Below are 24,817 nucleotides of genomic sequence, written 5' to 3' on the forward strand. Positions count from 1 at the left end.
CTGCTCCTCCAACAGTGGGGTCTATAAGATGGAGAGGTGGCCTGTGGTGGTGGGAGGCTACAGGTCTCCACGCCTTGAAGCCAACAGTGGTGCTGGAGGCTAAGACCGTCTTTTCGCTGCTGAATGGGAGAGTGTGCGGGGAGATGCAGACTCTGCAGGAGCGAGGTCTCAGTGCCACGGTGGATCAGGACGACGGGAAGCATCCCTTTCCAGGGGGTGGGCACGAGGAGCTGTGCAGGGGGCACAGAAAGCTGCTTGGCACCGTCGTGTGTTGCGCGGAGGGCAAAACCGGGCACGGTGAGAAGCAGAGGAGGCGCGACAAGGTCCGCACCAGGCAGCGGGAACCGGTGTCACCCGCGGTCTGCCGCTGCCCCGGCGGCTGCCGCAGCCTTCCCCTGCGCGGGTGGGCTGGGGCTGGGGGCTGCCCGCCCGTCTTCCCCCCCTCGCAGGCGCCACTGTGGGGCTCCAGCCCCTCCGGTGCCGGTGCCGCCGGGGGGAGACGCCCGGCCCCGCCGCGAACAATAGCGGCCCCGGCGCGGGGCGGTGCGGAGCGGGGCGGGCCGGGGGCTGCCGCCCGCCCCCCCGCCCGCCCCGTCCCCGCCCCCCGCGCCAGAGGCACCGCCGCCGCCGCCGCCGCCGCAGCCGGGTCCATGCCCGCTGGAGCCCTCGCCTGCTGCCGCCCGCACCCCCGGCATGGACGTTCGGTTTTACCCCTCCGCACCCACCGCCGTGGGCTCCCTGCCCGGCGCCGACCCCACCTGCCTCGGGCCGCTGGATTATTATCACTGCAACAAGGTACCGGGGCGGCAGAGCCCGGCGCGTCCCGCCGGGGATGGGAGCGGAGCGGGGCGGGCGGGGGGGAAGGAAAGTGCCGGCGGCGGCCGAGTCCTGCGGGAGGGAATTTTGAAAGTGGTCTGGAAGCGGAGCGGGAAGAGCCGTCGGGTCCCGGCCCCGGCGGCGCGGGGGGAGCCGAGCCCGCGGCGCTGCTCGGGGCAGGCTGGGAGCGGTCGCGGCTCTTCGGGGCTGTTTTATTTCTGCCATCGTGGGTTTATTTCATGTTTTGCCCCGGGAGCGGTCGGCCCGGAGCGGGGTACGTGCGGATTCGGTTGTTGTGATTGTTGTCGGGCACTTTGCTGGTTGTTGTTGTTGTTTGCTGCGGTGTTTTGCACCTTGTTCGCGGGGCTGCGGAGCCGCCGCGCTGGGGTTACTGGTATCTCCCGGTCCCGGTTTGGGGTGCGGGCTCCCCGGAGCACCGGCCCGGCGGGGGAAGGTCCCGGACCTGCGTTTTCCTCACTCGCTGCAGCCGCAGGGCAAAGCACCCAGTTCTTGTAACGAGAAAGGGACCCGCAGGGGACATTTGAGAGCAGGGGAGGTGCTCTAAGAAATTTCCTTCTTCCTGGAGGAGACGAGCGGAGGGGATGGATGCTCTGCTCCGAGGATGAAGAGTTCTCCGGGTGCCGCCTGTATTGGTGAACCACGCTGAGGGTTCGGCAGCGAAGCTTTAGGAATTAGACCCGTTTGGAGGACCGAGACCTGCCCGCGGCTGCATCCTCCCGGCTCAGCTTCGGGGAATTGCACTGATAAAAGTTAATAAAGGGAGAAAAATGCTCTCCTGCGTGGGGACCGCAGCTCGGGGTGCCCTCGGATCGGCTCGCTGTTGTGATACTTTGGGATCAAACTCTTCAGAAACAAGAGGAAGGAAAACTGTGCGGCTTCCCAGATGCAGCACATTAATCTTTATGTATCAATATATGTATTTAAGCGTTCTCCATCATTTGGGCTATTTATCTCTTTTTATTAAGCTGTAGCAAACCTAATAGTTTGTGTTTATTTTGAGATGCCTGATTAAGCTGAAAGGAAACAAGCTGATTTCTTCTGTACCCTCGTACTGCTCGTTTCAAACTGGTTTATTATCATTGCCGTTGCTCTTAAAATGCTAAATATGCTCTTAAAATACTAACGAGAGCCGGGTCACCTGAGAGCAGCTCGGCCGTGCCGCTGAAACGTCAGCCGGCAAAGAGCGTGAAAGCTGGAAGTCCGGGATCATGTGAACGTGTGCCGCTGGGAACTGTGGCACCCTCAAATCCTGCTGGCTTTAGGAACTCGGATTTACCAAGAAGTTGTTAGACGTGAACATTGGTTTAGTTTGCTTCCCAGTTTTCCGTGTGGGAGCTGGGTCGTGCACTCAGCACCGCGAGCCCTGCCATGGTCCCGGCGCGCCCCAGCAGCTCCCACCCGAGCCTTGGGGCGCACACACGGGGCCCCACATCGGCGGCTCATCCGTGGCCTGAATCCCTGAGATTAGTCCCGGATTAGGCGGTTGCAATGGATCGGTGGGTCCTTGCTGTTGTGCGGTGCTGCAGCAGGAGATGGCATTGTCGGGGTCCGCAGCGAGCACAGCCCTGGAGAATGCGGGGTGCATTTCTCCAGGGTGTATGGGACACCCGAGAGGAGCACCCCGGTACTGACCACTGCCACCAGATGCTGCTGTTGCCACTGCTACAGAGGATCTTGAGGCAATGGGAGGAAGGAAGTGACTTACCCTTTTCTGATATTCAGGGCTCTCTTTTTTTCTTCTTTTCTGAGTTATCAAATGTCATTTGCTTGTGCGCGCTTCTCTATGGGATGAGGCTGCTGGAAAGAACCCAGAGATGAAATGGGTCGACTTTGTTTTCCCGGCCGAATGCAGGTAGAACAGTTGTACTTTCAGCATCACAGCATGGTCCAGAGGTATCGCCTGCTGACTTCGCTTCAGAGAGCTTCTCCGGCCAGTGCAGGGTGGTGGATGGCTGAGGAGCACCACCAGCACATCATTAGCTTGTACTTGCTATGGAGAGCACTGCCTTCCACTTCTCAAAAGCCGCATGGGACCCTCTGGGAAACTCCAAAAACTCTCACTGGTCCCAACCCTGTTGCTCCCGTCCAGTGCTGGTGGCTCATCCCAGAGCTGGGCTCAGCCAGTGTCTGCCTCAACACAGTTCCACTTTAAAAAGCTACAGAGGAGGGGAGGGTTGATTGGAAAAATCAGTTCTCCTGCTACTGCATGCAGGTATCCCGGATGAAATCCATCTTTAGGAAGGACCTGGGCAAGAAGCACTTACTGGCTTTTCACTGTCCTCCTGCTTCGTCAAAGGTGCTTTAAAGCCCTTCGGTTTAAAAGGCTTATTTTGTTCAGGTTTGGCTTGATTTTTCCCTAAGAGCTGCTTTGTTTATGTCTTTATTTATTGGGGGTGGAGGCAGAGAGGTTGGGAGAGGCTGTGCAGTGTCACAGCCTGAGAGCAGGGCAGAGCTCTGCCTGCACACTCCTTGCCAGCAAGCTCACCGGGTAGATGTGCTTTAGCCCAAAGCATCCTGATATGTTAATGTAATTGTTTTGTGCACTTACTGAACATGATATTGTTACTGTGAGGTCTCTGAGCTTGCCTGCGCGCTGCAGCAAGCCACAGTTTCGCTTTGCAGCTACAGAGGTGCCTATTGCATATCAGCATTTCCATTTTTAAAAGGACAAGGGATGTTTAGAGGGATAATGAAACAGGAGTGTGCATTCAGCCAAGGTCTCCCCAGAAGGGGGGTATTTGCACCCTTTCTTTAGCTGCTTTCTGGAGTTTTCTAGAAGAGCTGGCCACCGGGAGGGAATGGTATGGGAGAACAAGGGGCTGGACATCCATGGGTGGAGATGGGGGTCCCTCACACCCCAGGCAGGATGAGAAGGAGCCTTCCACTCTGCTGAGTGTGTTTGGTGAGGGGTTTTTATGCATTGGGCATGCTGGTGGCATCGAAGCAGGGGGAAACGTGTCCCCAGCGCAGGTGTTCCCATGGAGAGCAGCTTGCCATGGAAGCTGGGAAGTGGGGCTGACCCCAAACTTCCCTGTGCCGGGGGAGCTGCTGCTCACAGCCTGGAAGGCTGATGCTGCTGGGCAGAGTTTATAGGGTTGCACTGGGCTCAGCCCAGGGTGCAGGGGTGATTTGAAGCAATACCTTCCTGGAGCCACCGCAAATCCTTCTTAGAGCACACTACATTCCCATGCCTCTCACCTCCTCCCCATGAGCTGTATCCAGGACCTGCTCCATCACTGGGACTGCACAGAAGCAACACCTCTCACGCATTAGGTTGTCAGCCACAAGGGACTGGGGAGGTTCAGCTGCAAGTGGTACCATCTCTGCATGGAGCCCTTATCCACACTGTAACACCCATGTCTGCCATCGGCCACCTGAGCCCTGCTGAAGAGAGCACCTGCCTTCCTTTTGGATTCCTCTTTTAAATCTGGGTCTAAAGCCCTTTTGTTCCCTCTGGCCTTTCTCCTGGGGTGTTGGTACCTGCTGCAGACCCTCCTTCTGTTCCCTTGCTGGGGATTTGGAGCTTTCACAGTGCCTCGCTGCTGCCTAGGTGTTGTGATGGTGTTACAGCAGAGAGGCAGCGCAGTCCTGCACCACACAAGGGGGTTGTTGGTCTGGGCTGGGGTATTTTCACATCCATCCAGCTGCTTTCTGAAAATGTGTGGTTTTTTTCCCCGCTTAAACTCAAAGGAGACTATTTACATGTTTATTTCACAGTAAGTAAACCGTGGAAAAATACATAGTGTTTAGTAACACAGGGTTCATTCTGCTCTCAGCGGAGCTTTAGTGGCAGATACGGTATGCAGCTGATATACCATCATAGAAGGATTTTCCTAGATCTTAAATTGTGTGGGTCCATAAAGTATGAGAAGGAAATTTTCCTTTTCAGCCCAGACAAAATCACTTTTGCAAGGGAGGCTTATGGCAGGAATCCTGCCTGAGCACAGTACTGTGTCCTCTTTCGCTCAGTGTGTGCTGCTATGCAAGAGGAGTGATCCTGCTCCTCAGGGGCATCTCTGGGGGAGTGAATTAACGTCTCTGTATTCCTCCTGCAGAGATAAATTTAAATATACATTCTTCTTCTGGTGTTTCGATGCTCAGGCTTGGTTAGCACGATGCCTGATTTCCACTTAGGGCAATGATTGATGGGGAGGAGGAGGAGGACCCAGCCTGGGAGTACCTAATCCTTGTGGAGCAAGCACACTGCTGTGACACTGGGAGTGCCCATGGGATCCTCCAGCAGCTAACTGGGGAGACATGCTGGGGAGCCCTGTTAATCCTGGACCATTCCTGTAGGATTCATCAGCACCATCAAAACTTGTCCCGTATCTCTCTAACAGGGCTCTGTGGCTTTGCATCTCCACACACACCCTGTGGCTTGCCTTTTAGGCTGATAAATTGATAAAAAAAACCTATTTTGCCAATACACCATCATAAATTATGGATAATTAAAATCTACTGGTCATGAGATGAGTATTAATCTGCAACCAGTGCTCTCTTCTTTTAAGAACCCTTCAGAAATGGAATCTGAGCTGCTGGAATGAGCCTGGGTCGATGTAGTGAATGTATTTCTGCAGAACGTTCTGTTTTGTTTTGACTTTTACCATCAATTGTACATTGCAGGGATAAACATGCTCCTTTTTTCATTGTTCCAGGACTGCTTTGCTATTCTGGAAGATAAAATATATTCTTTTCCTTTCTACTTTCTAAGCCAACTTGGTTTTGAAGTAGCATAAATCTTTGTTTGGAGATGGAGGATTTTGGATGGGGAACAAAGTCTAGCAAATTTTTTAATTTGGGGCCCATTTTATTCTCATTTGGCAGCTCGTGTGGATTTGCCAGTGTGGATTTTTAATTTTTTAGGCCCTGAATATGGGCAAGGGCTTCCTCTGACAAGTGTTTGAGCCACTCACTGGGACAGCCCCACGTTTTCCAGAGCCATCTTTGATGGGTTGCACAGCAGAAAGTGTTTGAAGCTCCATTTTGCCTTAGGCTCTAAGTAAGGGATTGGGAGCTAAATAATGAATGCCCATCCATTCATAGAAATTGTTGCGCTCTCCGTGTATGCAAAGGGGAGGCTTTAATCTGGATGTTTTTGGAACAATGGGAGATATTTTGAAGACCGGTCTGGCTTGTGTGTAACAACACGTTTGTTGGGGCCAGTTCTGAATAACCTCGTCGAGGGCCTGATCTTTGAAGTCCCTGTAGCAGAGGAGGCATCACGAGACCAAACATTCAGGATCACAGTCTTGCAAGTTTCTCTGATTTATTTATGATGCTTCAAATCAGTTATAAACATCGTCTCCTAAATCAGTGATCCGAAGCCTATTGCATGACTACCATGGGGCAAATCCATGTACATCTTTGGACTTACACCTCTGAGCTTGCAAGAGGCACCAGGATCAGTTTGTGCATCCATAATGGAGAAAACATTCTGCTGATAAATTGTATTTTGCTTGTAACAGATCAGAGCATCCTATAGCTCGTGTAGCGCATGGCTGAGGCTCGCTTGGGGTGGTGGCAAGAGCTCCTCCATGGCCCTGCTTTTGCTAGCTGTAAGGATGGGTGCTGCTGGCTCCTTTCCTGCTGGTTGTTGTCACCTCATTGTCATCAGATTTCTGCAGCAATTGAAGAAAACCCTCTATTTTCATTCTGCCTTTGCTTTGCATCTCTCTGCTGCTGGATGCGAGGAGCGGGAGGTGAGGACTGCTCCTGTCTGAGCCAGAGCGTGCTGTGCTGGGGAGGTTATCCCTCTAGGTGCACAATTGTTCCCTATTACCTTTGTGCTCATCTGTGGTTTTTTTTAACAAAATGAGCTCTAAATGCTTTTACCATAAGCTGGGTTGTATCTTTCAGTATAAATGAAGCATATAATTGTGTTTTCCTAACAGCTTTACATTAAAAATAAGTTATTGTGCTGCTAATGTGTTTTCCTTGACAATTTTCCATCCAGTGAGTGCAAGGCTTCTGTCTGAAGCTGTTGTACACCACCTTCTCTGCCTCTTCTTTCTATGCTGCTCTGTGTTTCTCAAGTCAGGGTAAAGTGTTAGCGTGATTCCAGCTTTGATCCCATTAATTCCTAATTGGAGGCTTGAGCTCTAATGTTCCACCTTTGTGATTTTACACACACGTTTTCATGTAATTAAAGCCTAGACTGGGGGATGCACAGTTCAGCTGCAAGGGGGAGGAATCATGCAACAAAACTTACTGAAACATCAAGCCACTCAAAAAGCCCCATGAAAACAGTGTTAAATTGCCTGGGTTTGCACTTATATGACCAGATTTCAATATTTTAATCATCTGCATCCCCCCCTCCTCTTTCTATTGTTTCCCTCTGGTGGTTTTGTTCTGATGGATGCCATTTCTTCTTTGAAAAATGGCATTGGCTGCTGCATTGCCTGCAGGCAAAAATCTTTGCATTATGCCACAGAATCTCTCTCCTCCGCTGTAATCTCTTGCATAGATTGGGTGACCTCTGCGGATATAATTAAATCTCTTCCTGACGACCATGCAGTTTCAATTCAGCTCTGAGGCCAGTGTAACTGGTAGAGAAGTGTTAAATTAGGACCCTGGACCAGTCATTGTTATCATGGAAAGATTATTTGAGCACTGGTTTATGCTGGTTGGTGCTGCACATGGCTTCTGAGGAACCTTCTCTGCAGAAATTGAGTGACTCTTGGTCTGAGGCAGTTTCTTGACCTCTGATTACAGCCTGGACACAGGAGGCTGGATCACACGAGTGTTGAAAGTGGGGATATATTATTTTGTATTTTCTGTTGGTTTAAGGACCAGCCTCTTGCTCTCCTGGTGCTTTTATTTTTCCCTGTGTTTTTTTAACCTGTGTTTTGATGCTGCGAGGGCTGGAGCAGCTCTGCTCTGGAGCCAGGCTGAGAGAGCTGGGCTGGTTCAGCCTGGAGAAGAGAAGGCTTCTAAAGGGGAGACCTTAGAGCAGCTCCAGTGCCTAAAGGGGCTGGAGGAAACCTGGAGAGGGGCTTTGGACAAGGGCCTGTAGGGACAGGCCAAGGGGAATGGCTTTAACCTGCCAGAGGGGAGATTGAGATGAGCTCTGAGGCAGAAGTTCTTTCCTGTGAGGGTGCTGAGGCGCTGGCACAGGGTGCCCAGAGAAGCTGTGGCTGCCCCGTCCCTGGCAGCGTTCAAGGCCAGGTTGGACACAGGGGCTTGGAGCAACCTGCTCTAGTGGAAGGTGTCCCTGCCCATGGCTGAGCTTTAAGTTCCCTTCCAATGCAAACCAGTCTATGATAAGGATCTTATAATTTAGCAGGAGCTAGAAAAGGAGGGTTGGATGGTAAAACTTGCTGCAGCTCTGCCCTGAGCCTCTCCTTCCTGCTCCTGATGCTCCTCTTCACTTCCACACAGCTGAAACCTCCAGCCGCCATCCTCCCTGTCACCCAGGTTATGTTTCCCCAGGACCAGGCAGTCCATGCCCTATGGATCCTGTTCCACCTCAGCAGTGGCAAGGAGTGCTCTTTTTTCCTATGGGATTAGCTGGATCCCATCAGCAGGTTTTTCTTCCCACAAAACCTACTGATGACTCAGATTTTTCATTCCCGTCTGGACTAAGGGAGGCTCCATCTCCCTTCTCTCAGCTGGCTGCCTGCACACTGCAGTCCTCCTCTTGGCTTTAGAGAAAACCATCATCATCATCTTCTTCATCTCCTTTTGCTTCCAGGGAGGAGCCTGTGCTTGCCTGTGGTCGGAGGTGGGAGATAAGGGCTGTGTTGTGTCTCTGCCATTTATTCTCTGGGTGAACTGGGCTAGGTCTCTGTGTCCAGTGGGTCATGTCAGGGTACCCAGGCATTTGGGAGTTAATTTTAGGAATAATTTGAACCATCCTGAGTGCTGAGCATCCTTTGCAGAAGGCCTGGGTCCTTGGAGAAGTGCAAGAAGAGCCCAGGGCACCCTGAAAGGCTTCTCTCTTCCAAAGACATGGACATCCACATTTATGTCTATAAAAGTTTCACCTTTTCAGCATGATTTATGGAGCAGTTTATTCCCTGAGCATCTCCTCCCTCTCGCTGGGATGGTAGTAGAGCTGTGCAGCTCATCATGAGTTGTTAAGCTACTTAGGAAGCCTGAAGTGCAATGGTTTGAGTGTGAAGAAGGACCCTGTGTAGGGGAGGAGATGGGGCAGGCGATGGTACAAAGAGCTCAGTCTCACATGGTGCTGGTCTCACAGTAACTTGTCCATGTGGAGAGCTGGTGTACTCCTGTCCCACTCCTAGCGGCGTGCAAGCTGAGCATATTTATCCCACCAAAGCTGGTCTCTGGGTCAATGATGAGCTGTTTCATTCCACCTCCACCATCACCTTGCCTCTGCACCATGGGGAGGATGCTGCCAGGGGCCTTCAGGGCAGAGGTGTTCGGGAGCTCCAGGTCTCCTTGGCTGATGCTGCTTGCTAGCTCTGAATTAAAAGACTTTGTTTCATAACTTACAGTTACTGAACCCTAAAGTAAAGGTAACTATTTTTTCTCTCTCTCAAAAAAAAAAAAAACAAAAAACTGTTTAGATCCATTCCATATCTCTCATTTTCCATGGGTGCTTTTTTGAAGAGTGTATTTTCTTCACCATGAAAGAATGATGTATTTTTAGGGAATTTGGTTTCTAGTCCCTGGTATCAGAAGAGCGGCAATGTGCCCCAGAGCCCTTAGTGAAAAGGAAAGAAACTTGGACAGGGTGGAAATTTAATTCATGAAAACTTCAGAGGAAGTTTCCTGTGGAAACACTCAATTGAGTGATCTTGGTTTGTCCCAGCTGATGCAATGGGCACAGACTGCGTCTGGAAGAGGAAAAAGCAGAAATACTGGGAGGGGGGGAAACATGAACCACAGAAGCTGGGGCTTGCTGTAGCACTTGGGAAGCTGTGTTCCCTCGATAGGATCCTGCTCTGTTTGCCTGTGTTAAATCCAGGGAGGCAACTTTTCCCCAGATGTGTTATCTTGTCTCCAAGTAGCATTCAAAGGAGAAGAAGAATGTGCTGTTAAAAATATCAAACTTCGGGGAATGGCTGCCAGAATTGACTGCTGATAAGCATTGTTGATTGAAGATCAAACAGCCCTTGAAGGAAAAACCTTCCAGCAAGCACCATGGAGCTAACCCTGCAGCCAGACAGTGAGGTCAGGCAGGATTCAATCTGGGTATGCTTAAGAACCTGTGTTGGAATTACAGTCTGGGCTCCTTTACCCCAGAAGGATGGTGGTGACACGGCGGGTTTAAACCCGATAAATCTGTTAAAGCTGAGAACAACATTTATTAGATGCCAAGAAAACCAGAGTCATGTTTTCATTATTAGGTGGTAGGTTTGTTGGGGTTTTTTTCCCCTCCTTCAGGTAAAGAGTTTGCCCAGGAGGAAAGGCTGAGGGTCTTAAAGTGAACTGAAGACTAGTGGCATGTGTTCTTCAATTAGCTGACAACCTGTATTTCTGTGTCAAGGTGGCAAATTAATTGTGGGTGGCCATCTGCTTGCAAACCACGTTGTTCTGTCCTGGCTGTACCAAACAGTACATGTGGACTATTTAACTCTTTGATTTAAATCAGAGCAGAGCGTAGGTGTTTTGAAAACTATGTTAAATCATGTTTCCCACTAAGGGTTGGGCTTTGAAAGAGGGAAATTTTGACTGAAATGGTCTTTTTAGTTTCATAAACTACCAGCCCTTTAAAACAAGTGGTTGGCATGTAGTGGCCTTCTTTTGGGGGTGGCCAAATCCTGGTGGGAATAACAATATGTAACTTCAGGCATCAGTGGAAGCTGGGTACCAAATTTGTGTAAGAGCACAAAAGAAACAAATACATGTTTAAAACCATAGCTTAGGCTGGAAGGGACCTCTGGAAGTGTATTTAAAATAATTCCGATTGTACCTTCTGGGACTGAGATGGCAGGAGAGAAAAATATCAATATCCAGCCCGCACCAACTGCGAGCCATGGATTTTCTGCTCTGATACAGTGAGAGGCTCAGTGGTGACGGCTGCAATCAGATGCTAAATAGGAAGTTGCAATAAAAAGGGCTTTAGTTAGAATTAATAAAATGTGAAATGCCTCATTCCTTAGAAAGCATGCAGTATTGACTGAGATTTAGAAACACTTCCCTTCCTGAGCAGGGATCCAGATTGCAGGCTCCAGAGCTGGCTCTGGCATTCTTTCCCTGCATGCGTTACTATTCCTGTTAGAGTGCAGGGTTTCATTTATTTCATTTTTTGCCTGGAAAGGTCACAGTGTGCAATTGGAGAAGAAATCCGTGAATAGCTGGGAACAAGGGCAGCCTCATCTGAAATCATCATCTGCTTCTCCCACTCCTGCACTGGGATGTCCCACGTCTGCAGCTTCCCTGCTCACAGACTGTGGGCTGGGCTGGAGTCACACAAAGTCCCTTTGTAACATTCCTGCCATGTCCAGCTGCACTGAAAACCTGTTTTCATTCTGGTGTTGGTAGTATCTAAGGGTTTACTTCCCGAATGAGAGGTGCTGCACATTAAACCTGTATGACAGACAAGAACATGCCCCAATGTAAGTATAAGTTCTATAAACTCCCAGAGCAGAGGCTGGGGACTGAATTTCAGGGGATATAAGCAGAATCTAAATGTAAATATGAGGTAGTCATTAGCAAAACAGTATCACAGGCAAATCTAGTATTATAATGGAAACTTTTCTGATTTGAGTTTGATTAAGTCCTGCTATCCAGAGCTGTTCTCCAGGAGCTGCATGTGAAGCCACAGATGCTGTTCCCCTTCACAGGAGAGCACTGCTCTAAGTTAATTGTCTGGGAAATTGGGATTTCAACCTCCTCCTCTCTTGTGGAATTATCTTATGTTCTGAAGCTCAACTGGGGCTTCTCATTTGCCCCCTGTGTTGGAAGTCTTGGGTAGCTCGGAGGCAAGAAGAGCATGCTGCTGGATGTGAGGCTTTGGCTTGTGTTGCTGTCATCGTGCCATGAGCACAGGGATGGTGCCAGCTTGGAAGGGATCCTCTGCTTGGCAAAAAAAGGTCTCGAGAGCTGTGTGCCTCCTTAGCAGAGTTATAGCAGGAAGGCTGCGGGACCCAGAGGTTTCTGAAGAGCTCTGTGGCTTTTCCCAACACTAGGTCACCCGGTCAGAGTGCCAGGGGCAAGACATCCTCAGATGCTGTAAAATAGGGCTGGTGATTGCTGTCCTGCTCTCTAGCATGGACGTGCACACCATGACTACTCCTGTAGTGGCATGTACAGCAGCGTGGCATGTACAGCAGGATGGGGGCTACCTGGGCCACCTGAAACCAGTGGCTTCATCCCTTTGGTCAGAGCTGAAGCCAATAGAGAGACCAGGGGGGAGATCGAGTCCTCTTTGGGGTTTCTGCTGTATTTGTTTGGGGAAGAGGGACCTGCTTGAGCAAGTCTAGAGGGGACCACGAAGGTGATCAGAGGGCTGGAGCAGCTCTGCTCTGGAGCCAGGCTGAGAGAGCTGGGCTGGGTCAGCCTGGGGAAGAGAAGGCTCCTGAAGGGGAGACCTTAGAGCAGCTCCAGTGCCGAAAGGGGCTACGGGAAACCTGGAGAGGGGCTTTGGACAAGGGCCTGTAGAGACAGGACAAGGGGGAATGGCTTTAATCTGCCAGAGAGGAGGCTGATGTGAGATCTTAGGCAGAAGTTCTTCCCTGTGGAGACAGTGAGGCTCTGCAGAGCTGGTTATCCAGTGGGATCAGTGCTTTGGTCCCTGCCCAGGCATCGCTGAGCACCACAATTAGTGCCTGCGGGGCCAGAGGCGGCTCAGCAGGAGCTGCTCAGCCTGAGCTGCTCAGCCCTCCCAGCTCAGAGCCTTGTGCGCGACAGCTTTCGCTGTGCTGTGTTTAAGTGGCAGAGGCTTGACTGGAGAGCCTTGATAAAGCAGAAAGCTCAGTCTGACGGGTGTGGGAAGGAGGTGAAAAAGGAAAGCTTAATTCCCTGCTCATCTCAGCCATGACTCAGGTTTCGTTTCCCAGGCGGAGGTTTCCCCTCTTCCTCCCTGCTGTCCAAGTGTTGCTCCTGTTGCATTTGCTATTTATTTGCTTTCTAGCCTGGGGGCTGCTGCAAGAGGTGTCTCTTTGCTCTGCCGGCTGTTCCTGATGCTTCGTTTTCCTTGCTAATACCAATTGTTCCTGCCAAAATCATTTGGTGGTGTTATGTAAACCTAGAATCGCACTCTAACGCTCTAATCTGGGCGCTCTGAAACGCTCTGGATGGGATTCACCCCCATCAGACACATTGTGCCGGGGTCCCCTTGGCTCAGCAGCCACTGGGGTGGGATGCCACCAGCCACAACATCCACAGCCAACATCACAGTGGTCACTGGTGGCTTTAGTGGGAGCATGACCCTGTAAGTCACTCAGGGTTGGGATTCAAGCTGTTTGCAGAGCATGGTACCTGCACAGCAAAGTTGATTTTGGCAGCAGGGCCTGTGTTTGTGCTGTTGGATTTGCTTGCAGCAGCATTGGAGGATGCTGCGTGTGTGGTTCTGTGCTAGCACCAGAGTACCTTGCTGTGTCTCTGCCCCATCACGGTTCCTGGTACAGGGCAAAGCCTGCCTGTGCAGTACCCATGCTCCAGCTGATGGATTCGAGCTCCTGGAGCATCTTCATGGAGATACTGTGCTCCTGCAGAGGCTGCTGGATGGGCACCTCTTCTCCTATGCCAAAGAGCATGAGCCCTCCTCTGAAGTGTGCACACTCTCTCGGTGGCAAGCAGTTATTTACCTGGAAAGTAATATTAGCAAAGATCTTAATGAATTTCCAAGCGCTGTTTAATATGCTTTGGTAGCTAGAATTATTTAAAAGGGGAGAGAACTCCACCATCGCTGTGTGCCCAGCCTCTTCCCTGCACATGCTACTCTTTCTGAGACATTAAAAAGAGATTAAATCCTGCTGAGCTGGCAGGTGATGCTGATGAATGTTTGGAGAGGATTAGGGTAAATCCATTCCTCCTTCTGATTTAGCTCAAGATTTGAATTCATTGATAAAATTTACTCAGGTTACATCTCTGGAAACTGCTCTGAGCCAATGAATCTGCAGGGGTGTAAATGAAAGCAGAACTTGTTTCTGGAGCAGAAAGGCTAATGAATTAACATTTATAAGGTTCATGAACGCTTAAGATCACTGTACGTCTATTCCTGTTGTAGTGTCCAATTAATCCACTCTGCCACAGAATTAAAGGGTGCCTGAGCTGGCTCCTTGGCTGGAGGAACCTGGCCTGATGCTCCTGCTGCACTGCAGTACAGCTGTGAGATGCTCTGCAACAACCAACCTCTGTGTGCAGGACGCCCTGTTCACATGCCACTTCCATTTCAGCCAAAAAATGCCATCTATCAAAGTAGGGATGAGGTGGAATGAGTGCAGGGACTAGATCCAGCCAAAGTTGTATTGGTATCCTGGCTGCTGTTTTTCTTCTGTGGTGGCATGGCAGTGGGACTGGAGGTTAAAGAGGATGTTCTTGGCAGTTTCCAGCAGCTGCTGGGCTTTCCAGTATATCTGCATGCATCCTACAGCACCAGCACAGGGGTGGTGGGACCCCACAGTGCGCTCCTGTGCTGTGCCCCAGCATCAAAAAGGTTGTTTTCAGAGGAGCACTGAGACCTGCAGTGATGCCCGACCACCCTTTGGGGAAGGAATTGTTCCTAATCTCCATCTAAACCTGCCCTGGTGCAGCTTGAGGCGGTTTCCTCTTGTCCTGTCACTTGTCACTTGGGAGCAGAGACCAGCCCCCTCCTCGCTCCATTCTCCTGTCAGGCAGTTGCAGAGAGCGATAAGGTCCCCCCTGAGCCTTCTCTTCTCCAGACTAAACCCCCCAGGTCCCTCAGCCGTTCCCCATCACACTTGTGCTCCAGGCCCTGCACCAGCTCCGGTGCCCTTCTCTGGCCCCGCTCCAGCACCTCAATGTCTCTCTTGCCGTGAGGGGCCCAGAACTGAACACAGGATTCGAGGCCTCACCAGTGCCCAGTGCAGGGGGACAATCCCTGCACTGGCCCTGCTGCCACACTGGTGCTGATCCAGGCCAGGATGCTGGTGGCTTCTTGGCTGCTCATGTTCAGCTCTGTCAGTCAGCACCCCCAGGTCCTTTTCCAGGAGCAGCTTCCCGTGAATATCCTGTGAACATAAACTCACAGTAACTGCTCAGTGAAGCTGTAGTGCCTCTGGAGGTGCAGGCGACAGCCCGTGTGTGTCTGCTCACTTCAAAGCCCCTTGGGCTGCTGCTGCAAAGGGAGCCCAGTGAAGTCTGACTGCTGCCGTGGAGCTCTTTGCTGTCTGTAATTTGGTGACTTGTATCTCTCATGAAAGAGAGCGCTGTCAATGTACTGCAGGCCAGGAGGAGCACTTATGCCCAGTGTGATCTGAAGTTCCAGGCTCTCTACAATAGGACTAAAGTCAGAGATGGTTTGAACATTTGATGGTCTCTTTGTTTCCTCTGAGTTGCTTTGGATTTATACAGCTATACTAGCCCACACAGACCCCTCCTGATCATTGTAAATGTTGGTAGGATGAGTAGGTAAAATGAAGCTCAATGCTAAGTCACAGGTAACTCTGAATACTTTCAAGAATGTAATACTTGGGAATAATTTAGATAATAGCCGCCTTTTGTTTTTCAGTGGGTCATTGGAATATAACTTTCTGAAAGCAGGGAGAAAGAGAGCTTGAAACTAAATATATTATTAAACAGAGCTTTCTTAAGCTCTGTCATTAAGCAAGAGGATTTTGAGGGAAGTGTTTTCCGGTTTCCTTATCATGGTGCTGCACAGCCTGGTGTTTGCCAATGAGTGTGTCTCCTTCAAGAGGGGCAAAACATAGTTAAATTCACCATATGGTGGAGGAGGATATTTGGTATCCATTTTTCGTGATGATGGTAGTTTGTTTAAAATCAAGTTACCTTTGTATGTGCTTAGTTTAACTTTAAGCAGGAAAATAATGGCTGTTGTAATGTCTCTATTAGAGGAATATTGTTTTAAAGCGCTTTGGGGTTACATTAGTTAAGTGCAAAATGAATTCCTGCTCTGGAGCAAACAAACCCCAATGAGGCTGAATGCTGGGAGCTGACAGCTTGATGTAGGGATGTGCATCACAGATGGGTCTCTGGGGGCTGGTTCTTGATGGAATTCTTCACGCTCCTTCTCTTTCCTCCTCCCTTCGCTCACCTCAGTGAAGCAGCATCTCACCCCAGCAAATTGGTTACGGCACTGACATCAAACTGGGAGGTACTGGATGATGTGGGGGGTATCTGCACACTCAGCCTGAGTGCAAAAGAATCATAGAATCAGCTGGGTTGGAAAAGACCTTTAAGATCATAAAGTCCAACCTTTACCTCAGCACTGCCAAGGCCACCACTAACCCATGTCACTAAGGGCCTCATCTACACAGTGTGCGAACACTTGCAGGGACAGTGACTCCAGCACTGCCATGGGCAGCCTGTTCCAATGCCTGAGCACCCTCTGGGGAAGAAATTGTTCCTAATCTCCAGTCTAAACCTTCCCTGGTGCAGCCTGAGGCTGTTTCCTCTTGTTCTAAGGCACATAAAGGCATCTGCGCATCCATGTCTGAGCCTCATCCAGGAGCCAGCTCAGCAGAGCTACAGATGCACACACAGAATGTGAACTGAGGATTCTGAAAGCTTAGCACAGGTTGGTTTTCAGGCAGCATCCAATGATGTCATATAGCAAGCATTAGGAGAACATCTGGTAGCTCTGCTGTCTGCATGCCCACTGCAAACAATTCTTCAGACCTGTGTAAACGTTCAGTTTAGTCACATAACAGTGTGGGAAGAGACTCATGCAGTCAAGGCCACCTGCTTGCCTCTTTTTCTTTCACATAAAGTAATGAGGATGCTGTTTGGTGTTCGGTTTTGTTTCCAGTGCAATAAGTGATGCTTTAAAAGCAGCTAAATGCATTAGGAAGAGAAGTCAGGATCTCTTTGTGCAGAGGTGTCAACGTTTATATTTTAAGCTTAATGTTGCAGTTAGTTCATTATCTCCACATTGTAAAACACAGGCGGGGAGGACTTGAATGCTCTGCTGGAGAGGTTAGTTCCTGGCTGTGGATGGGAGGTGTTTTCTGTGAAGGGTTGCTCATGCAGATCTGGGCTCTGGAGCTGCTGTTCTGCAGCTCTCCATCCCAAGGATGCAGGTTTCCAGTGGCGGATGTGGCAGTGCCTCTCCTCCATCTGAAAGTGCTCAAAGCTGGCGTGAAGCCATGAAACTGAGTGGTAAAAGTGCTGTGCAAGATCCAGCCCTGGTGTGTAGGTGTGTAGGGCACACCTGTGTCAAGGTGTGCCCATAGGATGCAAATCTCCCTAACTGCAAGGGCCTTGAGCAGTTCACTGCAGCTGGACGGGACCTTGAGCAACCTGCTCTAGTGGAAGGTGTCCCTGCCTGTAGCAGGGGGTTGGAACTGGATGAGCTTTATGGTCACTTCCAACCCAAACCAGTCTGTTAGTATATGATCATAAGACAGTACAATAATTATACAAGTGAGAAACTGTGGTTTAATCGCTTCTTTAGCTCTAGAAGACCTCTGGAGGCATAGATGCCATCAGCATCCTACAACTATGTTACACAGGATCTGATGCAGACACCAGCAGTTTGCATGAGGCTGCAGTGTTTCAGCAGCACTGACTTCAGAAGGGGCTCTAAAATAAATAAGACTGGTCAGACATCCCTGGTGGGTTGCAAAACTCAGACTTCAGACACCAAAGAATCAATTCCACCTCTGAATTCCCTGGGCACTATGGTCGATCACTTTGTGATGCAGTCTCCTGAAGCATGAGACACGTGATTTATGGTTTTACCAGAATCATCAAAGCTGAAAAAGTTCGTCAATCCTATTCCTTCCTCCCAGTGACCACACACTTGGTGAAATGTTCACATTCTTCCTTCCCCTTTCTCTCTGTGTGACATGTCCCACCTTCTCGTGTGGAACGCCACAGAGAGCACGTGGCTGCCTGCTGTATGGGAGCCCCAGGCATTGTTCTGGGAGGTGGAGTTGCAGCTCTCCAGGCTTGCAGAATGCTCTCTCTTTAGCACATTATCTTGTTTCTTTTCCTTTTGGAAAACTGAGGAAAAAATCTTAGAGGAGGAACTCATCTACATTCATTCTCATCACCTTGCTACAATGATGAGAGGACAGGCTGAGAGAGCTGGGCTTATTCAGCCTGGAGAAGAGAAGGCTCCTTAAGGGGAAACCTTAGAGCAGCTCCAGTGCCTAAAGGGGCTACAAGAAACCTGGAGAGGGGCTTTGGACAAGGGCCTGTAGGGACAGGACAAGGGGGAATGGCTTGAACCTGCCAGAGGGGAGATTGAGATGAGCTCTGAGGCAGAAGCTCTTCCCTGTGAGGGTGCTGAGGCGCTGGCACAGGGTGCCCAGAGAAGCTGTGGCTGCCCCATCCCTGGCAGTGTTCAAGGCCAGGTTGGACACAGGGGCTTGGAGCAACCTGCTCTAGTGGAAAGTGTCCCTGCCCGTGGCAGGGGGTTGGAACTGGATGAGCTTTAAGGTCCCTTTCAACGCAAACCATGCTGTGGTTCTATGAGAGGGTTGATAGGAAAGGTGACCACTGAATCGGTAATTGCTGTCTGCATGGCTTTTGCTGAGTTCCTAAGCCACGAATTTCAGAGCTGGAGCAAGGTCCGTGTTGTTGGCGAAGATCATGAATTGCACATCTGTCCTGCCTACATAGAATCTATGGTCTATGTGCTAAGGATAGTGTTGATAGAGGCAATTTCCCCAATCCAGTGAATGGCCAAGGCCCTGGTGAGCGATGACATCAGAAGATGGTCCCCAGTGGGGACCAGCACATAGGTCTTGATTTGGGTTGGTGTCTCTGCCCCTGCCCACTGATGGGGGAGCTGTGGAGGAGAGGAGGGGGTTAAAATGAATGCAGACTGTCCAATGGGTGTAAGCATACAGGTGTGAAGACTGACTTCTTTGTTGCAATGCACTGTTTTCATACAAAGGATTGCAGGGATCCACTTTGGACCTCTGCAGAGACCCCACTCCTCTGCCCTGTCCACACTTGATAGGAGTTCCTCTCTACCATGAGAGGGGTGCTCAGTCTCCATCCAAGGGGTTGTACCTTGGGCATGCCTTGATGTATGAGGCCTTCTCTGATACTTGAGGACTCCAGCTCGTGTTACCATCTTCACCGATCTTGGGCATCAATGCATGTGAGAATGGAAAACAAAGCAGTTCCAGTTTGTCCACAATTGTTAAATTTGGTATGAGCTGATTTCATTAGGAAAAAAAAAGAAAGAAAATCTTAAAACATGAAGCCCAAGAGATGGGTAAATTCAAGTGCTATTAAGAGGTTATTGGTAATTCCCAGCTGTGTCTATTGATTCAGCTCCGCAGAGTTGTCTTGTTTCTCTTGCAAATGCAGCTCACCCCTGGGCTGAGGAGCCCTGTCTCTTTGTATCGAGTGATATCTGGTTTCTTCCATCTCCTTTACATTTTCCTCTTTGCTTGACCCACTTTTGCTTCATGAGCTCTGCCAGCTGCATCTGCTGGGACAAGAGGGAAGGTTGCCCTGACACATCCATGCTTTGGACAAGCTGTTGGACTGGCCAGAGCCCTACAAGCCCGAAGCTCCGCGAGTTAGAGGTACAACAGCTCCTGGTGCTGCTCCTGCAAGTGCCATGAGGCTGTGGCCCACGGCCAGGGTGAGCGGCTTTGCCTGGAGGGTATTTGTTTACAGGCTTTAGCTGGATCCCTTTGCAGCTTCTACCATAGAGCCTTGATGATGACAAGTGCTTCCCTCCACCAAGTCACTTTGAGTGGTGAGTTAAATCATTGCAATTTTTTCCCCCTCCAGTATTCAGTGTTCTGAGCTAAATTAGAATAGAAACCTTTTCCAACCATTCCTTTTAATAAAGTATTTAGTTAATAGATGATGCATAGCTCACAAAGCTTGCAAGAATCTGACACGGGCTATCATAATATTATGATATTTAACAGCAAAACCTACTGCATTATCAACTTACCTCTATAGCATGGAGGAGGCAACAGCTGAGGCATAAAAACTAATGCTTCAGTATGACAGAGCTAAAATTGAACTTGGCAATTACCGCGTGCATGATTCGCAGTATTGTGAAGTGAAGCTACTATATAAATCAGCTCCAGTAATCACAGGGTTTAAAATTAGTCAGTTACTATTAACTCTGCCAGTGTTAGCATATGTTGGAGAATTATAAAAGTGAAAGGTATGGAATATCTAAAGTACAGGTTTAAAGTAAACCACTTGAACAAGCTCCCAGTGGGAGGATTTTAAGTTCATGCAGAAGTAAGGTTTTGGGTACTCTGAGAAAGGTTTGTGGAACACATTTAATTGCACATTGCAGTGTAATCTTTTGAACGCTTAACATCCTTCAGAAAGCACCTTTTCATGTTCCCGAAGACTTTCACAGTTCACAGAGGGGAGAGTGATGATTGAATTTAATTTTTTTCTCCCTTCCAGGGTTGTTTTTTTTCCAGAGCAGTGCTATTCAAATAGGCTGCAGAGCTCTTCAATGCCAGGCACAGAAAAAAGGAAACAGCAGGATAATGTTTTAAAATCATTATGGGGAAGTGAAAGGCTGCTCTGAGCACAGCACAGAAATTAGCAACTGCTATGATTGCTGAATTCTTATTCAATGCAAAATTCATGGAATTTGCTGCTATGGAAAAATAGGGGTGTCAGGTTATTTAATAGGATTCTAAATTAGGTAGGGTGCACAAATATTTTAGGCTGGGCACAAAGCTGCATGTTGCTGTAGGAGACCAGAGCTGGGCACAGCTCTGCTGGGTCAGATGGTTGCTTTTTGTTCAGCCCGGTCCCCTCGCTCCTCTGGTTCATGGTAATTTTTTCAACTTGATTTCTGAAATAACATGTTTGGGTCTTGGTGAGACACAGCTGAAGCAGGGTGAGGGTAGGTGACTGCCTTGCTGCAGGGTTTGTGCCCCTTGCTCAGGACTGCTGCGTCAGGAGGACGCACAGTGATGCAATTCTGACTGACTTGCATCCAGCGTTAGAGGGATGGAGGAGGAGGAGATGGCATAAGTCCTCTGGGATCCCTCAGCCTGGCCTGGGCTGCTGCAGGCAGCTGCTGAAGGATGCTTCTGGCACTTAATCCCATTTTGAATGCCTCAGACCCTGGTTCCTTCCTCCCTGCACCCCCTCTGGGGAAGGCAGGCTGTCCTCTGGTGGAGTTTCCTAGCTGGATGCTTTTCCTGCTAGTGAACCCAAACCCACATTTCCTTAACTTCATCCATAGTTCAAGCTAGTCCTGCCACACCTGGGCAGCATCCCCTGTGCTCCTGCAAGGCAGTTCCCATCCCTCTCTTCTCTCTTTCCATGTCTGACCTTCAGATTCTAACATAAGTCATGATGACTTTTGTGGGGTTTCTTTTTCCGCACTTGCCTCCTGTCCATACAGCTTTGTTCAGTTACAGGCATGTCTGGTTCCAGAGTAGGCAACTTGTGTATTGTTTCTAACTCCAGTGAAGAGGAAACGTTTCAGCAAATCTGTGCTTTAGTCTTTCTTTACTTTTAGTCCCCCCATGTGTCCTAATTATTTAGTGCAACTCAGCCTGTGTTTTTGAAGATGCTCACGCTCTGGCAGGGAGAAAGATCAGATTAGACTGTCTTTTGTCTCTTTCTCTTTTTTTCCCCTTTCTATCTCTCTCTTGCTTTTAAAAATAGAGCAATAAGAGGAGGACCATGCTGTCCTGGCAAGCAGCACACAGGAAAATGCTTTGTTAATCAAAGTGCAGCCTGATCAGGTCGAGGGATGGAAAAGTTAACACCAGGGCTGTTTGGGTGCTGCTCCAGGGCAGCACCCGCATGTGATAACAGAGTTAAGTCTCTCTGTGATAAAGATTGAAGACTGTGAAGGTCACTGTGCTCACATGAGCCTATTTACCATCATATTGGGGGCATAATATTTTGGAAATAGGCTCTGTTATTTGTCTCACCAGCAGGAAGGCGTTACCTTATCAGTCCCAGATAAACCTTGCTGCGTTCTGTTAAAGGCTTTTGAAATACATTATTTTCAATTGGCTGATACAGGGTAAATTGCCCCTATTCTCTCTGCCAGTAACTTTAAGATTCACGAAGAATTTATCAGTACATTTAACACTTCCATTGGAACTCTATTTCTGAGGTTATGGAAATGAGATACAAATGAAAGTCACAACTCAAAAAGCAGGAAACATGCCTGTAAGCGAGGAAAAAGCTGTCTCTGGCATTGTGAAGAAAGAGAGGTATAAATAGGGCATTGGGTTAGAAAGCAGGAAATCTGCGTGCTGTGGGTTTTACTTGGAATTTCTTCTGGTGACCCTAGATAAGATTGTTAACCCTTGTCTCTGCAGACGGTTATATGTGCTCATTTATGGGCTCTGCTTCTGACTTTTAGGATTGTCTGCATGAGCTAACTGTTTGAAAGCGTCGCCACTCCATCAATCATGGGTATGTGGTTTTCATGCTTAGCAAGGATCACTTCACCAAAGAGACTGGATTTCTCAACATTTCCTGTAGAGTATAATTTAGTCTTGTCCCCGCACTGCATGGCCTGGGGAGAGACACTCCCACAGTGAAGGGTCTGTCCTCACAAGCAGGGAGGGGGGGTTGTGTCACAGATACGGTGGCAATTCCTGCGGCAGATGAACTTAATGCAGTTGATAACCACAACTTCAGTTTAATTTTATAGAGAAGGTTAAATAAGTAGTGTAAATCAGGGGGAGTTTTTATATATCCATGGTGGACCCAAGAAGATCCTTCCATGGGAACTAGTGCCGTGGGTATCCATGTGTGTTGGTCCTTGCTTGCAGACTGCACGGAACCAAGGCTGTGTCCTGGGAGATGTAAAATCCCAGTTCCCAGAGAAGGGCAGGTTTCTGCCCAAAGCACACTGTGATCTTACAGCCTCCTATCAGCACTGCTGAGTGTGTAGCGAATCTGCAGAACATGATCTGGTATTTGTCAAGCCTGCCTGTATAGCTCTGCTCAAAGCGGGCATTTTAGGGTTTTTTATGGCATACATCAGACATAGCAATAGGCTGGGGGGAAAGCATCAGGGTGGGGAGTTGCAGTGGGAAAGCCAAAGAGACAGGTAGCAGATAGTTACCACTAAATGAGATGCTGAGCAGCATCCCACCCATGATAAGTTGAGGGCATGTGCATTGCATCATGCCCTCTGCAAATGTCTTGGAGCATCCTGGGTGTGTGGAGTATCCCTAACATGCCCCAGAGGGGATGCTGCCTCCCCTCCTGCCCACCACCAACTGGAGGTGCTTCGGATTTTGTGGTGATGCCCTGTTCCTGGGGTGTCTCAGCACTGCTCCACCAGCCAGCCAGGGGAATGTGGCCATGGAGGAGAGCCATCCCATAACAGTTAATGACTTAAAAACCATACTGAGACAAAAGCAATGTTGAGAGAAGGGGGCCTGGCCTCTCTGACACTGATGCTTTCAGTTCCCAGGCTGACAGCTCCAGTGCATATGTAAGTCAGAGGGTCATGTGGGTCTGTAATAACATGACAAGTGGGTATGATAGTTCTGACTGTTGCAAGTTATACGTTTGGCCTAAGGAGTTATTTCAGGCTTGTGCAGTGTAAAATTGTCTCACAGCCTGAAATCACATCTCAAATAGAAATAATAACCTCCAATCTCTGTGATCCCTGCATGCTCTATAATAAAGAAATGGTGACTTTCCCAGAGGTGTCATCCCAGCAGCAGCACAGCCACTTCCTGGGAGTGCTGGTATCAAGGACTGTTTGTCTCACGGATGAGATGCAGGAATTGGGATGTTTCCTGCACATCTCATTACACTGTAAAAGTTGGTAATTATAGGTTTTGTTGGTTTGCGGGTTTTTGTTTTATTTTGCTCTTGGCTCAGTTTTCTGCGGATTAGAAAATTAAAACTGAAAATGTGATGAATACTGTGTACCTGGGCAGGGGGGTCTGATCAGCTCTTGAAAGCTGAATCCGAATCCTTCAGAGGAAACTATGAAGGATTCTCCATGTTTCTTGTCTTTTGATGTCCCTTGCCCCTGTGCCACCATAGAATGATAGAATGGTTTGTGTTGGAAGGGACCTCAAAACTCATCCAGTTCCAACCCCCTGCCACAGGCAAGGACACCTTCCACTAGAGCAGGTTGCTCCAAGCCCCTGTGTCCAACCTGGCCTTGAACACTGCCAGAGACCACCTCACTCTGAATCCTGGTGCTTTCATAGGGATGTTCCTAGTGCCAAATCTGCACGCTGGTGGCTCAGCGCAGGGAGTGACTTTTCTGCCATTGACTTAAAGCCCCAAAGCTGAGCATATTTGGAAAAGGCTTTACACTGCTTGCACGGCCCTTTGCAGAAGCTGTAGCTGAAACTGGTGGGGACAGAGCAAGCAGCCCCTTTGTAGGCAAAGCAGAATCTGTCTTGTCTCAGGCGCACGCAAACATTTGCTCTGTGGGCTGCGCTGCAGCGGCTCTTCTCTTGATGCAGGTTGTTTTGTTTCCTGTGGTGTCTGTGTTGCTGTTGAGGCAGTTCCACGAACCTCCTGTTTCTCCCAGGGCTGTTTGCATGGCAGGTGTTTGCCGTGATAAAATATTGATGGGGAGGAGGAGGAAGGAAGGTTTTGTTCTCCGGCTGTCCCTATCTCTTGTTGTTTTTCAGGTGGGAGGTACAGAAGTGCCTTGGTTGCCTTTAAAAACAAGGTCAAGATACCTGGAGAATTTGTAGAATTTGGATATATCTGGGGTTTGGAGCAGCTTGGGATAACTGTTAAATCCCTGCCTTTGCTACAGGTTGGAGCTGGATGCTGTTTGGGCATGTACTCCATCCCTGGCGGTGTTCAAGGCCCGGTTGGACGGAGCTTTGGGCATGGGGGTTGGAACTGGATGATCTTAAGGTCCTTTCCAGCCCAAACCATTCTATGATTCTATGGATAGAGGAGGAGGGCAGAAGGTGTGGTGGGCAGTGAGGTATCCCAGGATGTGTGTTGGGCATTCAGCAACATG

The 24,817-nt window shown here is 49.3% G+C and overlaps 1 protein-coding gene across 1 annotated transcript in view; it reads left to right on the forward strand.

Moving 5' to 3' along the window:
* Nucleotides 1-475: 475 nt before the first annotated feature.
* Nucleotides 476-24,817, forward strand: part of TOX2 (TOX high mobility group box family member 2) — a 143,085-nt gene continuing 118,743 nt past the window's right edge. The window contains 1 exon segment of the mRNA XM_030503254.1: nucleotides 476-795. Within this exon segment, the coding sequence (XP_030359114.1) occupies nucleotides 694-795 (102 nt within the window). The 5' untranslated portion in view covers nucleotides 476-693.

This window comes from Strigops habroptila, chromosome 13 (genome assembly GCF_004027225.2).
Source record: "Strigops habroptila isolate Jane chromosome 13, bStrHab1.2.pri, whole genome shotgun sequence".
NCBI lineage: Eukaryota > Metazoa > Chordata > Aves > Psittaciformes > Psittacidae > Strigops > Strigops habroptila.